Source organism: Aptenodytes forsteri, unplaced genomic scaffold (genome assembly GCF_000699145.1).
Source record: "Aptenodytes forsteri isolate BGI_AS27 unplaced genomic scaffold, ASM69914v1 Scaffold492, whole genome shotgun sequence".
NCBI lineage: Eukaryota > Metazoa > Chordata > Aves > Sphenisciformes > Spheniscidae > Aptenodytes > Aptenodytes forsteri.
Genome location: NW_008794172.1, coordinates 559,712 through 570,932, shown reverse-complemented (window position 1 = coordinate 570,932; position 11,221 = coordinate 559,712). Strand labels below are relative to the sequence as shown.

Genomic DNA, 11,221 nt, shown 5'->3' with positions numbered 1-11,221 from the left:
CTGGCGGGTACGAGAGAGCGGGGCTGCCTGGGAGCACGGCCGGCACCGGCACAACGCTTCATTCCGCCTCCCCGGGACGTGCCGCTGTTCATCATCCGCTACTCCTCCTTCCTGCCTCGTCTCTTCTCTTCCCCTTTGCTCTCCTTCTCTTTATTTTCTTGTTCGTTTCCCCCTTCTTTACTGTTCCCGTGTTCTTCTTTAGAGTTCCTGGCATCTTCTTTTTGCTTTTCGCCGTCTTGATTCTCTGCGCTTTGTTCACTTTCCTCTCTCTCTCTGAACTTCTCGAAGTCGTCTTTTGTGTTTTCACTGCTGAAGTCATAATCTGGGGAGGAAAAAGCAAACTTAAACCAAGTTCTAGCACCGAGAAATCAGTAGGGCACAAAAAAAGACAGACCCCTGGCCTCCGGCACCACAGTAAGAAAGCTCTCCTCTGTTTTCTCCCTCACAAGACGCGAGGTGCTGAGCTGCATGACCTGAGGTGAACAGAGACCGGGAGCTGGCAGGCACATCCAGCCACGTCTGGACCCGACAGCAGGCCGGGGGGCTCGGCAGCAGCGGGCACCGGGCACCGGGGACGCTTGGGAGGGAAGTGCTGCCATCTCCTGCTCGGGCTCCACATAGCTCCGAGATGGGCACGGGCAGACCCGAGAGCGCAGCTGTAAGAACGCGGTACTTCGACGGAGATGTCAATTCAATACTCGCAAGGAAATCCATACTTTTATACTATGTGAATTCTAAGGTGCAGCCGATGTTTTTGAAGGCCTCAACACTACGGATCTCACTTATTCACAGTCACTTTCACAGTCGCATTTTGCTTCTGACTGTGTTCTGGGCCACCATTCTGGGCACTGGAGCTGCTTTCAGTGTTACTAAAAGCAGTTTTTTAAATGGATGGCACCGAAGAGTGAAACCAGGCTCCTTCACTGTTATCAAGGCTTCATTGACATCACTTACTTTGGTTTATACCAGCTCGAGTTTAAACCTTCGCTACCAAAAAACTGAAGCCACAAATTATGACTACCCTATGGCTTCACATATAAATTAATTCCTGCTACCGTGGACTAGTATAGAGGGTGCAATATGGGCCAGAAATTTGGATGCTTGCTACCGGGGAATGGGGTGCTTTGTTCCCATCCCTCGGTCTGTGCTCCAGAAAAAGAAAGTGGAGAATTTTTATATTTATGGGGTGCAGAGGTCTAAATGATCACTACCTTTAAGAGAGTAAACTGTCGGTTCTTCTCTTCTTTTGTTCAGCTCTTCAATGAAGCTTTTGCTCACATCATCCAAGGCCTGAAAGTGATAGGGCTTGTTAATAAAAAGCTCTAGAAATGCAGTTGCATACCTAAGTTTTTCCTGTTTTCTTTTGATCTCTGCTATCATTACCTGGTCCTTCCCTACCGTAAAACTCTCTGCAACAATATGCTTCGTTTCTCCCTGCAGTGATTCCTGCCTGTTAGTATCCCTTATGACATGTCTCCTCCCCTGAAGATGCCATCTCTCACACTATCATTTTTCTTCTGGCAGGAGAACAGGCTCTGCCTGAGCTCTGGACACCCACGAGGGATCACCAAACAGGTAGGTGTCTGTGCTGTAACTGTTGCCTGGCAAGCCGGGTGCGGTCAGATCACCCACAACCCACTGTCGGGTCAATGAAGGCAGGCTACCAGAACACGCAGACTGCTTTGCCGTGGGTCACTGGCCACACCGAGATGTTCTTCCATGGTCTGATGCGAAGTGGTTTCTCTGGGACATTTTGGAGAGGCCAGAAAAGGGTGAGCTGTGATCAGCAGCTGATAGCAACTGAACACAGAGAAGGCACCACTGTATTCTGTGTGTGAAATCCTTGCCCCAGGGAGGTCAAAAGAAAATTTTCGCTTGACCTGAGCAGGGCTAGGGCTTCACCCTTCTATATATGTTGGACTGGTTCAAAACTGGGGTTAAGTTTTCTGAGCCAGGAGGTTTCATAACTTTTAATATGTAAACTGCTTCAGAGGCTGCATTTTCCCCCTCTTAACACCCTAGCTATGTAGTGATGTTTTTTCAGTTCACAGGACACCAGACAATAGTTACAGCTAACTTATTGATGCTGCCCCAAGCTTCTCTCCTCTTTGCAACGAGCCACTTACAATAATGATGGCCTTTTGAGCAGCTTCATTGTGAATAAGCTTTGCCTTCTCAAGTGCTTTTTCAAAGTTCATGATTGCAGACCGGTAATCCTTTAGTTTTACTGTAACAGTCAAATGAAAACATCTATTTTAACACAAGATCAAGAGAACAACAATAGTTAATCAAGCAAGTCTCCGATAAGAGGTCTTGATCTGAACAGTTACTTTGGCTGTTAAATCACAGAGATGTTTTCACTAAGATGCTGAACGGACAGGCTGTCTCCATCCTTAAAGCGAAACTTGTACTAACGCCTTTACCTTGTGCTTGTGCCACGAGTACAGTAGCATGGAGTTGCCACTCAGCATCTCCCTCTTCATCTGCTGACTGCAGGGACTTCCGTCCGTAATTTTGGGCTGCTCCAGCTTCATTCAGCTCGAGGTAACATCGGCCAATTTCATGGAACAGCCAGGTCTTCTCCAGGCTGGATTTTGCCATTGGAATCTTCTCCTCCCAACTTCAAGCAGAGAGTAAGAAAGGCAGGCACTTACTGAATCTCACTAGGTGCAGTTATAATTTCAACCACTGATTCTATAAACAAAGGGTTCCAGGTGCTGTTGTTATGAAAAATTTCACAGCCCCCTTTGCTAGCGGTATGAATAAACAAACTGAAAAGACATCATCTATTTAATTCAAAATACCACCTTATGCCTTTTCTGTTACTAATTTTACATACGTGTCAATAGCTTGCTGGAATTTGCCAATTCTGGCATAAACTCTGCCAACGTTACCAAGGGCTCTGGATACGGCATCTCGCAGGTCGCTGCGTTGAAAAGAAAAAGAAATCACAGTAGCTGACGTAGTCTTGTTCCTGATACAGTCTGCGCTTTCTTCAGCCCTGTATATTTTCTTTGGTGCTCAACTTGACTTCAGGCCAAGTGTTGAGAATTAGAGGTAAAGGACAAAAGTCACACCGAAAGTCATAAAATCAAGGTAGATTTTGGGTTTTATCTACAGCTGTTGCAACTGACACCCCATAAGACACAGGGAAAAAGGGTTTCGTTTTGTCTTTGATTTTTTTGGTGCAAATCTGGCAGTCCTTGTGAAAGCCTTTCCATTTTTCTTTGCCTCAGTTTCCCTTTGTTGCCTTGTGGGTCTCACAGAAGTCCCCTACCGGCCCCTAGGTCCCTAACACTAATAGATTATTTCCGTCCAAGAGGAAAGTGAAGACGCAGACACATGTCTGCAATGTGTCTACAGACCCCTACAACAGACTCCTGGTAAGAGGCCCTGCTCCCAGTGCTGTGAATGAGCCTTTGCCCCATGCTAGAGGCAGCTCCTTCTATAATAATGCAGCCTGTGGACTTTAAATTGTTTCCTTAATTAGCCCTCATTCCCATCTTCGGAAGTGGCCTGCTTTAACTACCCTTACCTTAAATGAAAAAGCTGATGAAAAGAGAGGATAAATGCGTTGCTGGGGCGGTGCGAGTCATTAACAAGGTCTCCTCTCACCCTGGTGAACCCCAGCCACCAGAGGGCAAGGCCTCCCCCAGTCATCGCTGCGTTTCTGTCCTTTAAATGCAACTTTATACCGGTTTAAAAAGGTAGCAAAATCACGTACCTCATTCCTGCCTCTCTACTGCTAATTGTTAACTTTATTTGGTATAACTGGGGAGTGGAGATCACCAGGAGAGAGGCAGAAATTTTTTAAACCAATGGTAATTTTTAAAAGTGATTTGTGAAAACGATAAGCTAATAAGTCAGTTACATTTTAAAAGCCCTATACAAAAAGCCCTTGGCAAAAATAAGACCAAAATAACTTCAATTCAAGCAACTATTCAGTGTTTTCTCATGTGCTTTGCAAAACTCTTACTAAATCTTAAGACTACATTTTGCTTCATTCTGTTTTAGCCGAAAGAGCTGCAGAATGTGTTCTTTATGGGCAGGTAACTGTACCTCTTAGATAAACATTTCAAGCCTGCTATCACGGTTTGAATGCAAATGACGTTAAGAGAAAATGTAGCAGAAAACCTGTGCAATTTAGAGCCTGACCTTCCTGAGAAGGGAGTGTATACTAGCGGCTAAAGCGCTGAGACTGGGACTTGTGTTCTCTTGCTTTGCTTCAGCAGAGATTTAGACGTGCCACGTGGTCTAGGTCCTTTAAAAACCTGCTTCAGGCTCCTTATTTTTGAAATAGTGACGATAATAAGTCGCTAGAGACCGTGATACTTGGGCAGAGTCTGAATGCGTTGCCCTTTTAAATCTCCAGGTGAGAATTACATTACCTGATGCTAAAACATCTCAACAGAGGCACTTTCCCCTTTTCCCCGTCCATCTGAACTTCTCAGCACTTACTTCTGCCTGGCAAATTCCAGATCCATTTTATGGCTTTGCAGAGCTGCCTCCATCTGGCCCATCTCTAACTGAGCATTCCCGATGCAGCTGTGGAGGTTTCCAATCAGTTCATTCTTGTTGGGAACTTCATCATCTGACCACCCTTGTATTCTTTTTAGCACACGCTCAGCTTTCTTGCAGCTTTCTTCAGGGGAGTCGCCAGTCAGCACTAGAGACAAAGAGGAAAGTTTAATGCTATTGTGTGGACACAGTGATATTGGGGAAGTAAGACTAAGTGCAGTTGTGTAAGCCTCAGACAAAGCATGGGAAAGGTTAGAGCTCCTAACTCTTCATGCATCTCCTACACTCCTCCTTCCAGTCTCCAGGAAATCTGCCCCTGGGAGATGGTACTTCTGACCCTCCCCATGGCACTACTGGAAATCACTTTCATCACAGCAAGTAAGGGGAAATGACTCTGGTAACACTTCACACTTGCTGAAGAAAAATAAAGGAGTATGATGCTTGTTGTCTGAAGGTTTTGAAAGCTCACAGTTATTGCAGCAGGGCAGCCTGGTCTTGGAGATGAAGTTCTAGCTACAGTACTTGGGTTTTTATCTCCTAAATTAGCCCCTTGCACTTTCCTGGTGAGCTGTGTTCATTGCGCCCAGCTGGGCTACAGTGCTGCGGGAATTAGACTGCAGGATGTTTCTGACACTACCTTCACCGAGCTGTTGTAGCTTAAAAGAACTGAATTGCAGTAACGACTACATTCTTTTCCCTGGATTGTAAAATATATAGCACAGGAAGAGAGAAAGAGACCAGAAGTGGCTGAATTACTCCTTCCTCCCAGGCCACTGTTTTTCAGCTTCTTCATCTCTCTACAATGAAATTTTTGAACTACAGAAATTATTAACTCCAGTGGCCTGCATTCTCTCAATAAAACAACTTCTGATTACCAGACCAGAGGCGTTTGCTAAGCATGCAGCAGTGGCCTACCTGGCTTTGATACCTAAGTGGTGTCCTGAAAACCAATCAGCAAGACCTCAAGTACAGAAAAAGCTGATAAAAAAATGTGTTGGATTCTGTATCTAAGTGTTGGGAAAGGTGAAGAATACAAAAGCAAATACTTCCCAAAAACTGCCTACTACTGTTTGTTAATACTTGCACTGCTTCTGTTGTTCTGATCTGTAATTACTGCAGCAAATAATTACATGTGCCAATCATCATTTTCTTAATGCTTCCAGCCAGGACACCTACACATATCAATGTCCTCCATGCTCTTCACAATGTATCTGCCAACCTCAGCTGGTTTTCGTTTCTTGTCCCGGATCCACCTTTGCTGCCTGAGCTTGCGCTCTCTCACACGGGCATAAATAGGCTTCTGCTGCTGCCAGAATTCACTGCGTGTGTCCAGGTAGGAAATGCCACTCAAAACCAGGTCCGCTACTTTGATCCCCTGCTTTGTGCTGCTCTCCATCAAATCTGAAAATAAGATGGTAGAATGCAGGAGAGTATTAATGTGTATGATGGGTGAAGCTGCAGTCCAGTGGGGACTGCTTGTGAATGTTTTTCTGCTCTGACAGAGAGATAGTCCTAGAAATGAAAGTCTTCAGTGCTCCTTGGAACTGATGCAATTAGGAGGGAAGTTACGGAAAACTCCCTTGCTGTGACCCATTCTGTGTGTTTTTAGTGAGCCAGAGCTGGTGTTCCCAGCCCCTATAGTTGCTGCCTTCTCTGCTGACAAGAGCCAAGAAGGGGCCCAATTAATGGGGGCCAGCTGTGATGAGCGAGCACGCGTCCTCCCGGACAGAACAATTGTACGGGGCATTTGTACTGAAATGGCACTTTGAAAAGCGTTGTGGATTAGATTGCAAGATGGAAATCGAGGCTTTTACATGCCTGGAAACCAGATAGCCCACATGTATTATTAATGCTAGTAATGCCATAAAACCTGTGAGCAGACTAATTTCTTAATTACTTCTTTATTACTGGGTAAAGAGCTCCCTAGAAAAATTACTAAAGGGGAATGACCTTTCTGCCTCGTTCTAAAATAAGATACTTCTCTGAATCCTGCATCTTGATCTTAACAGCATTTATAACGAAACCACAAATGAGTTACAGTCTTATGAGCAATGCTTTGCACTTAATGCAAGTGTTAGTGGAATTTATCATTATGACAGAAGTTAAGTAATTTGTAATGATACTGTTTCTGCTTTTGATTTCATCAGCACAGATTGCTTTGAGTTGATTTATTGTTCGTTATAAAAGCCTGCCATTTAATAGGGAAGGAGATATGCTCAGACATAGTTATGAATAGTAGATCTGGCTCCAAAAATACCTGTACTCTCCAGAAACCTGCCTCTCACAGCCGCTTCAAGCACTATGTGCTATGTGAGCTCTGATACAAATAAGGAAGAGTAGTCACAGGGATAGGAAAGAAGAAGGAAAAAAAGAACCTGCTTAGACGGAACATTTAGTTAAATACAATGAAGAAAGACCTTTATCCTTGAGCAACTTTTCTAGGTAGGCCTTGTCAGCATAAAGCTCTCCAAGAAGCTGTCGCTCTGTTTTTGGATTCCTCACAGGCTGTTTCCTTGTCCATTTCTGATCCTTAGTCACTTTGTTTTGGAGTTTCTGATTTGCTTTTTTGCTCTACAGCGAGAAAAAATAAAGGAAGTCGGGGGAGATTAGTGGGGAACACTAGAATTAGCAGAATGCTGTTTACACTCCACATAAGCCAACTTATTTTTTAAATAAAACCAAAAAGTCAGTGTCTCACCAGTTGCTTTGGTCATGAGCAACTGACATTTTGCACCCAACTGTGCTCCCTCACTTCCAAGAACAGGAGGGGGCATTATAGTAAGAGCAAGAATTAGTTCTGCCCCCGTGTCTTGTACTGTTCTGGAGGGCTTCCAGGTCAGTGCTGTGGGAGGACATTAAGGCTGTGGGAAAGGCAGGTCTAGTTGTCCACAGTCAAAGAAACAGAGGCTGTAACAGCCAGGGCTTCTGAAACGTCAAGAGGGTATTTCTAAAGCTTCAAATCCAAAATCTCAACAATTACAATGCTAATCTTTAGGCTCCTTTGTATAAATTATTTTTACCACTGAGTACCTGTAATTCCCGTTGAAAGAAGCAATGAGCACTCACTGCACTGACTTCAAAGTGAAATGTGGCTCGGCATCTCGGAGGAACAAGGCACTACTTCAATGGACCACCCCAAAATTAAGCAATCGAGAAAGTGTCCATTATCAAAAATGTGAACCTTAAACATCAGGTAAAACCAAAGTAAATATTGTAGATAAGTGTACCCTGGCTCTGACCTCAGTGCTGTTACTTATTAGCCTTTGATGGGTGATCAGCAACACCCAACAGAAACAGTCAGGCTGGTAGAGAAATTTCAAACTGCACTTTGTTTCTCCATGGTTGCTCTTCCCTGCCCTTCTGCCTTCTCCTTTAAATTCTGTGTAGCTTGAACCAGAACTACATTAAAAGCAGGTGCATAAACACTCTCATAACAGATCAGTATGCTTCCTGCGCTCAGAAGGCACATCACTAGGCCAGCCGTATCCCCATCCATGTTGCTGCAGAAACTATTAATCCTTTAATGCCTATTTCAGAAAGTATTAGCATTATAATAACTCTAGTTAGCTTCTAAAGCAAGAGCTCTTCAGGCTGTACCTCTGCCTGCCTGCTTATAAAGCACAGATCCTCTTTATTCTCCAGTTTAATTGAGGATGGACCTGCAAATACAGAGAAAATACTTGTTAGTGTTCAAGAAGAGCAGTGCAGAGGCTTTAGAAATTAAAACGACCATAAACATGCCAAGCCTATAATGTCCTGTTTGAAATAAAGCTTTCTATTAATTCTTTCACACAAAATATGTGGATATTGGTATGTTCTGTAAGCAGGGAATACAGCACATAGATGCAGCCTCTCTCGGGATTTTAATTATTTTCACATGGCACCAGGGGGCTCCCATCACAGTGCGGATTTACTACAGAGACATGCTACATCCTGCATGGAAACAGAGAAGGAAAAAGGATGGCAGGTTCTTCTGAGGGATCACAGCTGAAGCTTAAAATTGAAGGAAAGCTCATAAGCACAGGGATCTCCAGCAACCCAGAGAACTATTTTAAAGTTTTTGTGCACTGACATTAGGGCAAAACTCCCATTTCATTTTCACCCTGACATCCAGTTCTGCTATTCAGATTGCACTCTGGCAGTGGAGGCAAGAGTGAAAAACAGCTCTTTGTTTTGGCCTGGTCAGAAGGAAGGAGCGAGCTTCGCATGCTGTTGTAGGAGGATTTCCTTCAGCAAGGCAACTGGGCCAAGATCAGCAATGCGAGTACTCGCGTATCACAGACGGCAGGTGTTTCTGAATCTGTCAAGGAAAGCAGATTCAGTTAAAGCAGTTTTGGGGATGTGCCCTGTGTGCGCATTTCCCAACTATTTAAACATCTAGATCAAATGCGAGCGTGTTTCCTTGCTTCTTTTCCTCTGCATCTAGGAGCTAGCGCTTGATTAAAAAAATGTCTTCTTGGTTTTTAATCTGTTCATTTGCCCAGATGCTTGGAGGCATTTAAAGCCATTAGCTCAGTATATCAAGCATGGCAAGCATTTCAGCTGAGAGTTGCAAAGATATCTAGGCATTTGTAATAAGCTAAGAAAGCAGCAGTAATGGAGGAAAGCAAGCCAGATCTGGAAACTTTCCCTGTTTTTTTAAATAAATATCACATATGAAAGAGCTTCAGGCTTTCACGCAGCTGGGACATGAAGTTAATCTGTGGCACTGGGGGTGGACTGAAATTTTGAAACTGATTTCAGGGGGAGTAAGGCACTTAAATATCCCAAGGATCAGGGCCTATGTGTATGGGTGTGCAGCAGGGTGTGTCCTGGCTCTGTGAAGGGACAGGCTGTCGGGGATCCACCTGAGCAGTCTCTAACTAGCCGGGCAGGTTCTACAGCAGCCTGGTGAGCTACGCACAGGTTGCTCTGTGCACGTGTCTAAGGTGGCAGCCCCAGCTGAGGTGTGTCTGTGTGCCTGAGAGTGGCTGCACATCCTGTCCATGCTTGTCTGCGTATGAGAGCATTGCTGAGAGGAAAAACTAAGGGAAAAGGGACAAGTTTTCAGTTTACTTTGAACATCACTAGGTCCTTGGCCTTTCCTGTCTCCTGCAGGATTCTATGATCTAAGCCAGAAATTAGGAAAGCAGTGCTCCATTGCGAGAGTCAACAGTTTCACTGATCTTATGCAATGTAAATTGGAGGAAAGTCAGGATCTCAGGAAGGCCAGTCTCAGGTAGCACGGCAAATTTCATTATTAACTTTGAGTATTGGGAGAAAGATCTCAAAATGGATTCTATAATCAGTAGGGCTGTAAGTAGATGAGCTGCTTTGTTCTGTATTACCTAGAGCATTTGCATGGTGACTTTGGAAATTTAAGTTAGTGTCATAATTTACTTACATAACTGAAGTTATTAGACACTGTATATGAATAGGCATTCAGCCAAAAAAAGAAGAAAAAAAGAACAGGGCTGTGCTGTTTTTGGTGCCTCCTGGTTTCATCTGAGAATGGCCACTGAGCACGTGAATCCAGAAGCAAAGAGACTCTGTTGTTGCAGGGTCCTTGGGTCACTTGCTGAGCTAATACGCCATCGGCTGTCCACCAAACAGCCTCCGGCTGTGCTTATAGGGGACATAAAATGAAACATCTTACTTCCAATGCAGTTGACAATTGCCTCCTGGGATTTCTCGATACCCAGCCTGAACTTCTGCAGTTCTGGACGCAGTCTGTAGCCTCGATGATAAAACACTAACGCAAATTCAAAATCACCCATGGTATATAATGTCTCAGCTTTTTGGTAAAGTCCCTAAAATGACATTTGGAAAAAAAAAAAGAAAGAATAAAAAAGAGAAAAAAAAAAAAAAGCTTCAGAGATCTCAATTAACTCCCCGCTAGGCAGAATTGAGAGCCCTACGCTATCGCAATCTGCATACAATAAAATCCAATCCTGGGACTCTTTCTCAATTCTTAACTAAGCACCTCCACTTCTCTGGAAGCAATAAAAATGTCAAGGGTGTGTTTAGAGTTAGCTGTTTCTACGCAATACTGTCTCCCAGACCCTTCAGAGTTTCACAGACAAAAGACCGGTCCTTGGCCACCCCAGCCTCTTACCACTTCATGCTGTTTACCTTGGAGAATGTTTTGTCATTTTGGAGAGAAGCTTCAGCATCTTTCAGGGAATTTTCTGTGTCTCCAAGTTTCAGGTAACATTTTGAGCGGGCAACTAGACAGTGCTTGTCTCCTGCTCTCAGCTTCAGTGCCTGGAGGACAGCAGACATGGATATGTCATCAGTGCTGGGCTCAACAGCACAAATATATACAAGCGCATATATTTGATGCAACCTGCTCTGTCCCAGCATGGATCTTGACAATGGATGAGGATAAAAACCCAACGTTTTTACTGAAAAAAATATTCTCTTGATGTTCACACGTTCCCTCTGCTGCAGCTACCCCGTCTTTCCATAGCTGCTGCATCCCCCCTCTGAGCACTCCCACGCACCAGACAGGAGCTGCACCTCCTCACGCTGCCCCGCGTGTGCCACCTCCCCTCACGCTGTGACCTCCAGGCGTCCCTGGGGACACTTCCCTTCACGCCACCACCTCGGCGGGCCGCGTCTCCTCACGCTGCCGCCTCCCCTTGCCGTGGGTGCCACGTTCCTCCACGTCCCCCTCCCCGTCGTGCTGCCCCTTCTGCCAGCCGCCCCCACGTGAAGCGGGTGC

At 44.8% G+C, this 11,221-nt stretch overlaps 1 protein-coding gene across 1 annotated transcript in view; it reads right to left on the bottom strand.

The window, feature by feature from the left end:
- Positions 1–98: 98 nt before the first annotated feature.
- Positions 99–11,221, bottom strand: part of TTC25 (tetratricopeptide repeat domain 25) — a 12,351-nt gene continuing 1,228 nt past the window's right edge. Inside the window, exons 2-12 of the mRNA XM_009283204.1 lie at positions 10,630–10,761; positions 10,154–10,307; positions 8,116–8,177; positions 6,936–7,089; positions 5,695–5,919; positions 4,459–4,666; positions 2,840–2,926; positions 2,424–2,620; positions 2,127–2,227; positions 1,212–1,290; positions 99–322 (exon numbers count right to left, since the gene is read on the bottom strand). Coding sequence (XP_009281479.1) covers positions 99–322; positions 1,212–1,290; positions 2,127–2,227; positions 2,424–2,620; positions 2,840–2,926; positions 4,459–4,666; positions 5,695–5,919; positions 6,936–7,089; positions 8,116–8,177; positions 10,154–10,307; positions 10,630–10,761 — 1,623 coding nt within the window. The remainder of the gene's footprint in view (positions 323–1,211; positions 1,291–2,126; positions 2,228–2,423; positions 2,621–2,839; positions 2,927–4,458; positions 4,667–5,694; positions 5,920–6,935; positions 7,090–8,115; positions 8,178–10,153; positions 10,308–10,629; positions 10,762–11,221) is intronic.